The 13826-nt window shown below is 50.1% G+C and overlaps 1 protein-coding gene across 1 annotated transcript; it reads left to right on the forward strand.

Annotated features, from left to right (window-relative positions):
- The first annotated feature begins 9786 nt into the window (after positions 1-9786).
- On the forward strand, positions 9787-13419 carry NME4 (NME/NM23 nucleoside diphosphate kinase 4). Its single transcript, XM_045871509.3, has 5 exons — positions 9787-9954; positions 11746-11879; positions 12147-12248; positions 12360-12472; positions 12981-13419. The coding sequence occupies exons 1-5, from the start codon at positions 9858-9860 to the stop codon at positions 13102-13104; spliced, it is 570 nt and encodes a 189-aa protein (XP_045727465.1). The 5' UTR covers positions 9787-9857; the 3' UTR covers positions 13105-13419.
- The last annotated feature ends 407 nt before the right edge of the window (positions 13420-13826 follow it).

Consider the following 13826-nt stretch of genomic DNA (forward strand, 5'->3'; position numbering starts at 1 on the left):
GGGACATGATCTCAGAACCCCGGGATCATAACCTGAGCTGAAGGCAGACGCTTCACCATCTGAGCCACCCAGGCACCCTCAAATAAATAAGTCTTTAAAAAATAAAATAGGGGCGCCTGGGTGGCTCAGTCGTTAAGCGTCTGCCTTCGGCTCAGGTCGTGATCCCAGGGTCCTGGGATCGAGCCCCGCATCGGGTTCCCTGCTCAGCGGGAAGCCTGCTTCTCCCTCTCCCACTCCCCCTGCTCGTGTTCCCTCTCTCGCTGTGTCTCTCTCTGTCAAATAAATAAATAAAATCTTTTAAAAAAATAAAAAATAAAATAAAATAGGAGTCCCAAGAGGACTGGAAACAGAGAAGGAGGCAGACAAAAATATCTGGAAAATTAGTAGCCAAAAATTCTCAGATTTGGTGAAAAACATTACTTTACAGATTCAAATAGCTCAGTGACCACAAAAAGAATCCATACAAAGAAAACCACACCCAGGCACAACTACTGAAAACCGTACTTGAGCAGAAAATATTGAAAGCAGCCAGAGAAAAATGACATTCAAGGGGACAGCAGTTTGAATGATCTCTAACTTCCCAGAAGTCAGAAACAATGGAGACCAGAAGTCAGGAAAAAAAAATACTCTCGTCAACCCACAATTCTATATCTAGCAAAAACATTCTTTAAGAATAAACAAAATAGGGGCACGTAGCTGGCTCAGCTGGAGGTATGTGCCACTTTTGATCTCAGAGTAGTGAGTTCAAGCCCCACGTTTAATGTACAGCTTATTGAAAAACAACAACATAGATGAATGGATATAGAAGAGGTGGTATTTATATAGAATGGAATATTACTTAACCATAAAAAAGAATGGGATCTTGCCATTTGTGACTACATGGATGGGGACCTCGAGGATAAAATGCTAAGTGAAATAGTCAGTCAGGAAAAGACAATTGCTATAGGATTGTACTCATATGTGGAATTTGAGAAACAAAACAAATGAACCATCGAAGAAGAAAGAGACAAAACAACAGACTCTTAAATACCAAGAACAACAACCCAGGGGTTGCCAGAGGGGAGGTTAGTAGGGGGATGGGTGAAATAAAGGGGATGAAGAGGTACAACCTTCCAGTTATAAAATCAGTAAGTCACAGAGATGAAAAGTACAGCATAGGGAATATAGTTGATAATACTGTGATAATGTATGGTGAGGGATGGTGACTATACTCATCATGGTGAGTATTAAGTCATGTATGGAATCGTCAAATCAATACTGAAACTAATGTAACGTGCTAACTATACTTCAATTAAAAAAAAAAAGTCAGAGAGGCACCTGGGTGGCTCAATCGGTTGAGCACCCTACTATTGGTTTTGGCTCAGGTCATGATCTCAGGGTCGTGGAACCCCCGCTCCCCCTCCCAGTCAGGCTCCGCACTCAGTGCAAAGTCTGCTTGAGTTTCTCTCTCCTCTCGCTCTGCCCCTCCATTCCTGCTCACTCTCTCTCTCTCTCTCTCTCTCTCTCTCGAATAATAAATAAATCCTAAAAAAAAAAAAAAGGCAGAGATTGTCAAACTGAATTTTAAAAATAAATAAATTAAAAAAGCAAGACCAGGGGCGCCTGGGTGGCTCAGTCGTTAAGCGTCTGCCTTCAGCTCAGGTCATGATTCCAGGGTCCTGGGATCGAGCCCCACATTGGGCTCCCTGCTCAGCGGGAAGCCTGCTTCTCCCTCTCCCACTCCCCCGCCTTGTGCTCTCTCTCTCACTATGTCTCTCTCTGTCAAATAAATAAATAAAATCTTAAAAAAAAAATTAAAAAAGCAAGACCGGACTATCTAGAAATGATTCAGTTCAACTATAAAGACACGGATGCGTTAAAAGTAAATGGATGGACAAAGATAAATCATGTGATAATGAGCATGAGGAACTGGAGTGTCTCTATTTTTATCAGATAAGGTAGACTTCAAAGGAAAGATTATGATCAAACACATGCAAAAATATCTTACAGTGATGAGCAGGTCCATTCATAAGGAAGAAGCGCGTGTACACACACCTACTAAGAGAGCTTGAGATTACATGAAGTAAAAATTGGCAGAATGAGACAAAGAAAGAGGCATTTCCACATGATGAGGGGAGGAGATTTGATGGCTCTGTCACAGCAGTTGACGGAACACGCTAGAGGGAAAATCAGGAAAGACAAAGGATTTAAACCACACTGTCAGCAAGCGTGAACTCATTGTGTTTATAGAGGACTGCATCCAACCACTGCGGAGTGGACATTCTTTCCAAGTCCCCCCAAAATAGATCAATGCTGGGCCATAAAACAATTCTTGATAAACTGAAAAGAATTTAAGTGACATAGAACATGTTTTTCGGACCAGGATGGAACTAAATCAGAAGTCCTTTAAGGGATGCCTGGGTGGCTCAGTCGGTTAAGCGTCTGCCTTCAGCTCAGGTCATGATCCCAGGGTCCTGGGATGGAGTCCCGCATCGGGCTCCCTGCTCCGCGGGGAGCCTGCTTCTCCCTCTGCCTCTGTCTCTCTCTCTGTCTCTCATGAATAAAAAAAAAAAAAAGAAAAAAAAAAAGAAGTCCTTTAACAGTGCCCCGCCCGGAGATGAGCGAACGCCAGACCTGAGAGCTGTTCCTGGCCGCAGGCTCGCAGGTGCCGGGCGTGGCAGCTTTGGAGCCCCAGGCCCCCCACTTCCTGCGACACAGGACGGACACTTCCACGTTTATCCAAAATTTGAATTCTCTTTCTCCCTCTCCTTCTGGCCCTCCCCCCCAACAAACCAAACCAAACAAACAAACTGCAGCTGGGAAAACTCAGTTCTTCCAGGCAATGACCTGTTTTACTGATGGGAAAGTGAGGCTCACAGGAGCAGGGCTGGGGGTAGGATCTGGTTCTTCTGCCACCCTCCTTCCCACCCTGCAGGGTAGGGTCTCTCCAAGTACATTGTACGAAGACCACCAGCTCTTGCACAGGAACGTTCCAGAAATCCAAGGTTGTGCTCATCCCTAATTCCACGCGGCACTTCATCGTCGGTCAGACTGACACCCCAACACTGAAAATCGATGGGGCCAAGCCTTGGAAGGAGGGGGCTGCTGGGAAGAGGGCTGGGAGTGAGCCTCTGAAGGACAGGAGAGCTGCTTGGATCATAAGAGCATCCGGATTCCCCGTACCGGTGAGGGTGAGACCGCTCACCCTCCTCCTCCCTCCTTGGTCTTTGACTTAGGCATTTATCTCTGTTGGCAGCCCCCAACTCCTCACGGCTGTTGGCCAGAGACATCAGTTCCTCGGCCATGGCCGTAGGACTGCCCACAACAGGGCAGCAGGCCCCTCCTCCAGGGAGGGCTCTCAGGCCGGAAGAGAGACAGAGTGAGCGAGAGCAGAAAGGAGCCGAAGCAGCTTGGGTTGTAGGGGTTGTAGCCGGGGTGCGGGGAGCAAGAGTACCTGACTCGGAGAGTCCCAAACAGACCAGCTCAGCCACTCGCTGCTGACAAAATCCAAAGGCAGAGAAATGAGTGGTGGTGAAACAAGAAATGGATTATTTCAGTGATGTCAACACAGCGAGGATAGTAGACTAGCGTCTCAAACACTGTCTGCAAAGTGCTGAAATTACTTCCAGGTCTATATAAACAAAATGTGGGGTAATGGTGGGTGGGTACGAGCTGGTGGGCAATGAAAGTCAAACTGGTCATTGTCTTGGGGTCAATCACTGGGTGGTCAGGGTCTCGCTGGCTCAGGGCAGTCCTTATAGTCAGGGGGTGGTTATGGTTCCCACCAGGGGATGCTTTGCCCTCAGGGTCCTGCACCAGAACCAAGAGCCGAACTGGAAAATCTGAGGTCAGAATGGAGGAGCAGAAGTCCTTGTTCCGGGTCTTTGGTAAGCAAGTGGGATTTTTTGTTTTGTTTTGTTTTCGAGGATTTTTAAAAAATTTAAATTCAATTAATTAACACGTAATGTATTATTCATTTCAGGGGTACAGGTCTATGATTCATCAGTCTTGTATAACACCCAGTGCTCATTACATCACGTGCCCTCCCCAATGCCTGTCACCCAATTACCCCATCCCTCCACCCCCCTCCCCTCCAGCAACCCTCAGTTTGTTTCCTAGAGTTAAGAGTCTCTTATGGTTTTGTCTCTCTCTCTGGTTTCTTCTTGTTTCATTTTTTCCTCTTTTCCCCTATGATCCTCCGCCTTGTTGCTTAAATTCCACATATCAGTGAGATCATATGATAATTGTCTTTCTCTGATTGACTTATTTCAATTAGCATAATGCTTTCTAGTTCCATCCACATCGTTGCAAATGGCCAGATTTCATTTTTGATGGTTGTGTAATATTCCATTGTGTATATACATACCACATCTTCTTTATCCATTCATCTGTTGAGGGACATCTGGGCTCTTTCCATAGTTTGGCTATTGTGGACATTGCTGCTATAAACATTGGGGTGCAGGTGCCCTTTCAGATCACTACATTTGTATCTTTTGATAAGTCTTGAGAGTGACATCCCCTAGGGTGCCCAGTTAAGCGTCGGCCTTCAGCTTGGGTCATGATCCTGGGATGGAGCCCCTGCTCAGCGGGGAGCCTGCTTCTACCTCTGCCTCTGCTCCTCCCCCTGCTTGTCCTAGCTTTCTCTCTCTCTCTCAAATAAATAAATAAAATCTTTAAAAAAAAAAAGCCCCTTGGTGGGCGCCTGGGTGGCTCAGTCGTTAAGCGTCTGCCTTCGGCTTAGGTCATGATCCCAGCATCCTGGGATTGAGCCCCGCATCGGGCTCCCTGCTCTGCGGGAAGCCTGCTTCTCCCTCTCCCACTCCCCCTGCTTGTGTTCTCTCTCGCTGTGTCTCTCTCTGTCAAATAAATAAAATCTTAAAAAAAAAAAAAAAGCCCCTTGGGATGCCTGTGTGGCTCAGTCGGATGAGCGTCTGCCTTAGGCTCAGGTCACTATCCCAGTGTTCTGGGATGGAGTCCCACATCGGGCTCCTTGCTCAGTGGGGAGCCTGACTCTCCCTCTACCTGCTGCTCCCTCTGCTTGTGTTCTCTCTCTCTCTGACAAAAATAAATAAATAAAATCTGGAAAAAAAAAAGACCCTTCTGAGATATATGACTTGCCAATATTTCCTTCCATTTTGTAGGTTGATTTTTCACTTTCTTGATAATTCCAAACTGTTTACCAAAGTGGGTTTTGTCAATTGAGATTCTGATTAGCCGTACGTGAATTTCAATGGTCCACAATCTTGCTAATACTTGGAATTTTTTAGACTTCAAAAATTTTTTTAAGGATTTTATTTTTTACTTTGAGAGAGAGAGAGAGAGAGAGAGTGTGTGCGCGAGTGGGGGGAGGGGCAGAGGGAAAGAGAGAATCTCAAGCAGACTCCCTGCTGAGTGCAGAGCCCAATGCGGGGCTCCATCCCACAACCGTGAGATCATCACCTGATCTGAAATCAGGAGTCAGAAGCTCAACCAACTGAGCCACACAGGAGCCCCAGACTTTGAGATTTTACTGTGGCTTTCCTTGCATTTATTTGATTGGTCCTGGAGCTGAGCACCTTTGTGCGTGTTTCTTGGCTGCTTGGATTTCTCTGGAGAAGAGAATCTTCAAGTATTTGTCAGCTGTACTACTGAGTTATTGGGCTTTTACTCACTGATTTCTGGTAATAAGACCCTAGACTTGTATAGGTTGTGGGTGCTAGAAATATTCTTTCCCATTCTGTCATTTTGTCTTTTTTTTCTTTCTTTATGGTTTGTGTGTGTTTTTGAGTAGATTTTGTTTTTTTAGAGAAGTTTCAGGTTCACAGCAAAATTAAGCAGAAAGTACGGAGTTCCCATACACCCTTGCCCCCAAACATGCACAGCCTCAATCACTATCAACATCCCACACTAGATCATGTGCTACATTTGTTATAATCAATGAAGCTACATTAACAATATTATTTACCAAAGTCCATAGTGTTCACTAGGGTTCACTCTTGGTGTTGTACATTCTGGATTTGACAAATGTATAATGACAGCTATCTGCAATTGTAGTATCATACAGAATAGTTTTGCTACCTTAAAAATCTGCCCACACCCCTCCTACTTCCCCAACCCCTAACAATCCCTGATTTTTTTTTTACTGTCCCCCTAGCTTTGCCGTTTCCAGAATGTCATGTAGTCTTTTCAGATAGGCTTCTTTCATTTAGTCATATGCATTTAATTTTCCTCCATGTAGGGGTGCCTGGGTGGCTCAGATGGTTGGGCGTCTGCCTTCGGCTCAGGTCATGATCCCAGGGTCCTGGGATCGAGTCCCGCATCAGGCTCTCTGCTCCTTGGGAGCCTGCTTCTCCCTCTGCCTCTCTCTCTCTCTCTGTCTCTCATGAATAAATAAATAAAATCTTTAAAAACAATTTTTTTCCTCCATGTCTTTTTTTGTGGCTTGATAGCTCATATTTGTAATTACTGAATAATATAGCCCATTGTAGGGATGTACCAGAGATTGTTTATCCATGCACCTGCTGAAGGACGTCTTGGTTGCTTCCAAGTTTGGCAATTGTGAATAAAGCTGCTATAAATATATATGTGCATTTTTTTAATACTTACGTTTTCAACTCATTTAAATAAGCATCATGGAGCATGACTGCTGGATCACACGTTTAGTTTTCTAAGAAACTGCCAAACTGTCTTCCAGAGCGCTGCACCATTTTGCATTCTCACCAGCAGTGAAGGAGAGTTCCTGTTGCTCCTCACACTTGTTAGCCTTTGGTGTTGTCAGTGTTTGAATTTTGGCTCGTCTGATATCTTCATCGTGTTTTTTTATGATGTTCTTAATTTTAATGGAGTTGACTTTGTCAATCTTTTCCTTTATAATTAGTGCTTATTGTGCCTAAAGAAATTCTTCCTCACAGAAAGCTGTGAATATATTTTCCCATCTTCTAAAAGCTTTCTAGATTTGCCTTTCATATTTCAGTCTTTCATCTGCCTGAAACTTCTTTCATTCTTTCTTTTTTAAAGATTTTATTTATTCATTTTATTTTAGAGAGAGAGAGCGCACTTGCGTGCATGAGCCGGGGAAGTGGCAAAGGGAGAGAGAATCTCAAGCCAGCTTCACCCTGAGCGCAGAGCCCGATGTGATCCCACAACCCTGAGATCATGACCTGAGCTGAAACCAGGAGTTGGACACTTAACTGACTAAGCCACCAAGCACCCTGAAATTTATTTCTATGTACATCTAGATCACTTTATTGTGACCTTGACAATGTTAAGTCTTCCAACTATGAACATGGGATTTTCCCCATTTATTTAAATCTTTTTAAATTTCTTTCAACAATGATTTGTAATTTTCAGAGTATAAGAAATCAAAAGAGAAATCAGAAAATACTTTGAGATGAATGAAAATGAGGCACACATATAAAAACTTATAAAATACAGTGAAAGCAGTGTTTAGAGGAACATTTATAACTGTAAATGTCTATACTAAGAATGAAAAAAGTCTTATAAAAATTAATAAAGGGGGGGCACCTGGGGTGGTTCAGTCTGTTAAGGGTTTCAGCTCAGGTCATGATCTCAGGACCTGTATTGAGGTGGGGGGCCTGGGGGGCTTAGCGGGGAATCTGCTTCTCTCCTCTCTCTCCCTCTGCCCCTCCCCCCGCTCATGCTGCTCTCTCTCAAATAAATAAATAAATAAATCTTTAAAAAATTCATAAAGGGAAACCTCACTAAAGTGGGGTCAGGAGCTTAGACAGGGGGAGCCAATCAGTCACCATCAGTTACGGGAGGAATTTTCAGTTGGAGACTCCCAACAGAAGTGTCATTTATGGACCTCAACAAAGGAATCATCAACAAGAAAGAATCATCAATTACAAGCCCCAATAGGGAAAGATGTACATTGAAGCTCCTATAAGAAATCAGTCACCCCTGCAACTCAGTCAAAAAGAAACCCTCATCACCCTGTACTCTTGTTTTTTCTCCAATGGCCTTTTTGTTCAAAACAACACCTCCTAACTTCCTCCTCCATCTCCATAGGATGAAGCTCTTCTCCTTTGTTTGTTGGATTTGCCTAAGGTTTTGCCTTAGCTTGCATACCTCAAATTCCAATTCTCTGTTATTCTTTTCTTTTTTAAGTTTTGATTTATTTTTCTGGTAACCTCTACACCCGATGTGGGGCTTGAACTCATGACCTGAGATCAAGAGTCACAGGCTCCATGGACTGAGCCAGCCAGACGTCCCAATTCTCTGTTATTCTTTTTTTTTTTTTTAAGATTTTATTTATTTATTTGACAGAGAGAGAGAGAGACAGCGAGAGAGGGAACACAAGCAGGGGGAGTGGGAGAGGGAGAAGCAGGCTTCCTGCAGAGCAGGGAGCCCAATGCGGGGCTCGATCCCAGGACTGAGATCATGACCTGAGCGGAAGGCAGATGCTTAACAACTGAGCCACCCGGGTGCCCCTGCTATTCTTGAATAAACCCATTTTTGCTGATAAACTAACGGACTATTGGGTGCCTGGGTGGTTCAGTTGGTTAAGCGTCTGCCTTTGGCTCAGGTCATGATCCCGGGGTCCTGGGATCAAGTCCCGCACATCAGGCTCTCCGCTCAGTGGGGAGCCTGCTTCTCCCTCTCCCTGCTGTTCCCCCAGCTTGTGTGCTCGCTCTCTCTCTCTGTCAAATAAATCAATAAAAATCTTTAAAAAAAATAAAAGGCATCTAGATTGGGAAGGAAGAAATAACAATCTCTATGCCCATATGACATAATTTCGTACATAATAAATCCTAAGGAATCCACTAAAAAACTATTGGAACTAATAAATGAGTTCAGCAAAGCTGCAGGATACAAGATTAACACACAAAACAATTGTATTTTTATACACTTTCAATGAACAATCAAAAATGAAATTAAGGGGGCGCCTCGGTGGCTCAGTCGTTAAGTGTCTGCCTTCGGCTCAGGTCATGATCCCAGAGTCCTGGGATCGAGGCCCGCATCGCATGGGGCTCTCTGCTCTGCGGGAAGCCTGCTTCTCCCTCTCCCACTCGCCCTGCTTGTGTTCCCTCTCTCGGTGTGTCTCTGTCAAATAAATAAATAAAATCTTTTAAAAAAATGAAATTAAGAAAACAATACCATTCACAGTTGCATCAAAAAGCATATACGATTTTTCAAAAACTCATTACCTAACATCTAGTAGATCTATTTAGTACAGTAGCTGGCCACCATTACTATCCCAACGGTGTTGTACTAGGGTACCTGTTTCTTAACCCCGCCCTCCTCTTCCCTCCACCCCGCCCCCTCCCTCCGCCCCGCCCACTCCTTCGCTCCCCCTCCCTCCACCCCGCCCTCCCCTTCTCTCTCGCCCCTCCCTTTCCCTCCGCCCCGCCCACCCCTTCCCTTCCCTTCCTCCGCCCCGCCTTCCCCTTCTCTGTCCCCCCTCCCTCCGCCCCGCCCTCCCCTTCTCCCGCCCCCTCCCTCCGCCCCGCCCACCCCTGTCCTCCCTCGGCCCCGCCCACCCCTTCCCTCCTCCCCGCCCTCCCCTTCTCTCGCCCCCCTTCTCCCTACGCCCCGCCCTCCCCTTCTCTCGCCCCTCCCTCCAGCCCGCCCACCCCTTCCCGCCTCCTTTCTCCGCCCCGCCCCCTTCTCTCTCCCCTCCTTCTCCCCCCGCCCCTCCCACCCCTTCCCGCCCCCTTCCTCCCTCCTCCCCGCCTACCCCTTCCCTCCCCCTCCCTCCGCCCCGCCCCTTCTCTCTCCCCTCCTTCTCCCTCCGCCCCTCCCACCCCTTATCTCTCCCTTCCTTCCTCCGCCCCGCCCTCGCCTTCTCTCGCCCCTCCCTCTCCCTCCGCTCCGCCCTTTCTCCCTCGGGGCTCAGTCGCCCGCGCTCTTTCTGCGCTCAGCCAGCGGCCCGCGGGCCGATGGTCATGGGCGGCCTCTTGGGGCGCGCGGCGCTGCCGGGGCTGCTGAGCAGCCCGCGGGCCCCGGGCCCGAGCCTGCTCGCACGCCCGAGCTCGGGTGAGTGGCCCGCGACCGGCGGAGGAGGGAAGCGGGCGGGGGGGCGTAGCCCGGCCTTTGTTGGCGCGCGTGCGACCCCGTGGCTGCCTGATTCTGTAGATGGCCTCGGGTTCTCGCCGGGCGGGCCGGGGGCGCCCTGCACGTCGTTCCCCACGTCTCACTGCCCCCCTCTCCGATCCGCCCACCGCCCCAGGTTGCTCGGGGGCAGGGGGCCCCTGAGGGCTCCAGAGCAGGAGGCCTGGTGGCCACAGTAGACAGTGGTGAGGGTCCCAGCGGACTGGGGCTGCTGCTGGGGGGGGGGGGGGGAACATTTGGAGCAGATGAACACTCCCCACGGGGCCGCCGCCCTCGGGGTGTTTTCTCCAGGCCTTAACTCCGTCTGGTCCATCTCCGTCTGGGGTCCTAGGGCCCGTATCTGTAGCTGGTTCTCGCCCTGACGGCGGCACACAGGGCGCTCCCTGAGAGCCAGATGTCTTGGTGTTCCCAGCGCAGGAGGGAGTGAACTGCTATCTTCCGAGGGACAGGCCAGCTGGCAGCAGGCCAGGCTGCACGGAGAGCCCCTAGGCACTGGGCTTTAGGGGCACAAACCAGCCCCCGGGGGCTTCCTGCGCTGGGCTTCGTTCAGCCCTGAAGTGAGGTGGTGGGCGCCCACAGCCTGCTGTCCAGGCCCAGCGCATCTTTTTTTTTTTTTTTTTTTTTTAAGATTTTATTTATTTATTTGAGAGAGAGAATGAGAGAGAGAGAGAGAGCACATGAGAGGGGGGAGGGCCAGAGGGAGAAGCAGACTCCCTGCTGAGCAGGGAGCCCAATGCGGGACTCGATCCGGGGACTCCAGGATCATGACCTGAGCCGAAGGCAGTCGCTCAACCAACCGAGCCACCCAGGCGCCCCAGGCTGGGAAAGGGCAGCTGCAGACACCCCCGGGGACACTGGCCTGCCCTGGCTCTATCATTTGTCTTCCAGTTCTGCTCTCCCCCTGAGCAGGACTTGGCAGGACATCCAGGGTGTAGGCTCCTCTCAAAAGCACGTTTGGCCCTGGACCCAGGGCTGAGGGTAGGTGTAACTCTGTGGCCTGGGGCTATAAGGGGTGATGGTGCCTCCTGTCTTGCTGGCAGTGTCCCCTAGAGGACAGAAGGAGTGGGCCAGGGCTCAGTCCTGTACTTGGGTCTGGAAGCCGCTTGCCTCGAGCAGCACAGAGCTCCTCTGGCCAAGGAGGTTTTAAGTGGAGGAGCCCTCTAGAGTCTCCCCACCTGCAGACAAGAGCCCCTCTACTGGGCTTCTCAGTCCCTAGCTCCCTTGTGTCCTGCTGTGTGTGGCCCACCTGGGGGGGGGGGAGTGCACCGCACTACTCCCTAGCTCCCTGCTGTTCCTTCACCTCAGACCCACAAGATGAGCTTTGGGTCCTCCCTCATGGGGCAGGCTGGGAGTTCAGACGGCTAGGACAGGAGTGGAAAGCAGGGCCAACAACATGCTCTCTTTCCAGTGTGGCCTCTTTGGGCCTCTGTGTGGCCACTGAGCCCAGCTGTGCCTCCCCAGCTCTTGAAGATGCCTTCTCAGGGACATTGAATCCATCATGGGAGGAGCCATGGCCCCTCCCGACAGACTGGATGCACCAGGGGGCCCACTACCCTGTTGGTCCCTGAAAGGCAGAGTCATGCTGGGCCTTTGTTGGCTGTGGACCCTGCACTTCTCCCCTCCACGGCTGCTCTGGTGACCCCTGGGCTGTGGCAGGGGCATCCAGGTTCAGGGAGACGTGAAAGGGCGAGGCACCTGATTCCCCTTCTTCTAAAGGAGGGTCCTCCTGGACCCGGGAGCGGACCCTGGTTGCAGTGAAGCCAGATGGGGTGCAGCGGCGGCTTGTTGGGGATGTGATCCAGCGCTTTGAGAGGAGGGGCTTCAAGCTGGTGGGGATGAAGATGCTGCAGGTACCTGGGCTCTCGACCCGTGGGTGTCCTTGAAGGGACTGGGGGTGGGGGGCTTCTCATGGACCTCAGCCCTTCATATCTCAACCCTGTATCAGGAGGAGTATCCTGGTGTTGGCAGTAGAAGGAGGGGTGGGGAGGTATCAGCTGGTGTGCGAGCCCATGTAGGTGTTACTTGCCAAGTGCCCTGAGGTCAGGACAACATGATCACTGCCCCAGTGTCCAGTGGCTCCAGGGGCTCCTCTCACCCCTTGCCCCAATGCCACCCAGGCGCCAGAGAGAGTCCTTGCTGAGCACTACCATGACCTGCAGAGGAAGCCCTTCTACCCAGCCCTCATCAGCTACATGACCTCCGGCCCCGTGGTGGCCATGGTACGGCAGGCAGGGGCGGTGGAAAGGGTGGAGGGCCCCGGGCTGAGCCCAGAGCTGCTGAGTCCTTGGTGATCCCCACCTCTCCCAACCTCTTTTATCTCTGTGCTGCAGGTCTGGGAAGGCCCCAACGTGGTCTGCTCCTCAAGGGCCATGGTAGGACACACCAACTCAGCTGAGGCTGCCCCTGGCACCATCAGGGGGGACTTCAGCGTCCACATCAGCAGGTCTGGGGGCCCTGACACACTCAAGCCACTGGAGCTGATGGGCCAGCTCATTAGGGTTGAGGAAGGTCTGAGTGTGGGGTGGTAGGCTGCTCCTAAGGCAGACCCATGGGACCTGGGCATCTCGCTGGGCCACAGTAAAGCCACAAGAGATTTTCCATGCTGGGATGTCACACACAGGAGGTGATAAAGCATTCTCTATGCATTGTGTGTGTACTCTTCCATCATTTCCTATTACCTGACTCTGTCTTGCCAGACACCCTGAGGGGTTGGCATGGGACAACTGGTGGGAACATGAGGCTCCCAGAAATGGTCTGGGTTGGTCATGAGGTTGTGGGTAAGAGGCCAAGATCAGGCTGGAACCAGTCTTCCAGTCCTGTTCTTGCTTTCTCCTCTGCTCAATGCCGGGCTTGCTCTTCTTGACGGTGGGGGATTAGCAGATAGTTCCCAGGACCCCCAAGGTGCACACTGAAGTCTGTGCCTTACCTTTGCTGCCTATCATTTGGCACAGGAACATCATCCATGCCAGCGACTCCGTGGAGGGGGCCCAGAGGGAGATCCAGCTATGGTTTCAGAGCAGTGAGCTGGTAGACTGGGCAGACGAAGGCCACCAGAGAAGCATCTACCCACCCTGAGCACTCAGGCTGCCCTCAGCCACCCCAGCAGCCACCCAGGATCAACTACCTCTGTCGTCCAGAACTTGAGCCCACACCCATGGTCTGCCCTTCTGTCCCAGACCACCTCTCTGTCTACCTTCTGCCCCACCCCAGCCCAGAGGGGTTGAGCAACCAACTTTATGTGCCTTTCAGTATCCTAAGCCAGTAAGAAATCGGACCAAATCCTTTCTGTACCAAAGTGCCAGATAACCTTTGCGGCCTCTCCAAAAGTGTGTAGTGTAACCTCCCTTCCCCCAAAGGGGGGTGGGACATTAAAATTTGCTGTGTTGTGTAGGGGGGTGGATCGTTTATTACAGTTGCTGCCATCTCTGAGGTAGGACTTTATGCAAAGTTGTAAGAGTTTGAGAGTAGAAATAAAGCTTACTCTCACACACCACTAGGGGATCAATAACTTTGTTGAATGTATCAGACAGGCAGTGGTCCAAAGACCTACAGCCCAAAACGTGGGAGAATCCAAGCTGAGTCCTGGAGCTGGTGCTGCTTCAGCCCCCATTCATCTGATCATGCTGCATGAGGAGCTGCCTGCCTTGGGCAGGACTTGAGAGTGGCAAAAAGGGGTGATTATGGGGCCTGCTAAAACCACCCCTGGGGCAGAAGGCCTTTCATGGCCTCATATGGTGGAGACTGACTGGAGCTGCCTGTGTCTACTTGTTTTCACGTTGGCACTATACACATCACAC

Source organism: Mirounga angustirostris, unplaced genomic scaffold, assembly GCF_029215605.1.
Source record: "Mirounga angustirostris isolate CCGP_5_RB_7025 unplaced genomic scaffold, mMirAng1.0.hap1 SCAF_5, whole genome shotgun sequence".
NCBI lineage: Eukaryota > Metazoa > Chordata > Mammalia > Carnivora > Phocidae > Mirounga > Mirounga angustirostris.

Bases quoted from the DNA above. Each gene is read 5' to 3' on its own strand.
- NME4 (XM_045871509.3), top strand. From the start codon at position 9,858: ATGGTCATGGGCGGCCTCTTGGGGCGCGCGGCGCTGCCGGGGCTGCTG. The intron at 9,955-11,745 runs GTGAGTGGCCCG...CTTCTTCTAAAG, and splicing joins GCTCGCACGCCCGAGCTCGG to GAGGGTCCTCCTGGACCCGG. The intron at 12,473-12,980 runs GTCTGGGGGCCC...CATTTGGCACAG, and splicing joins TTCAGCGTCCACATCAGCAG to GAACATCATCCATGCCAGCG.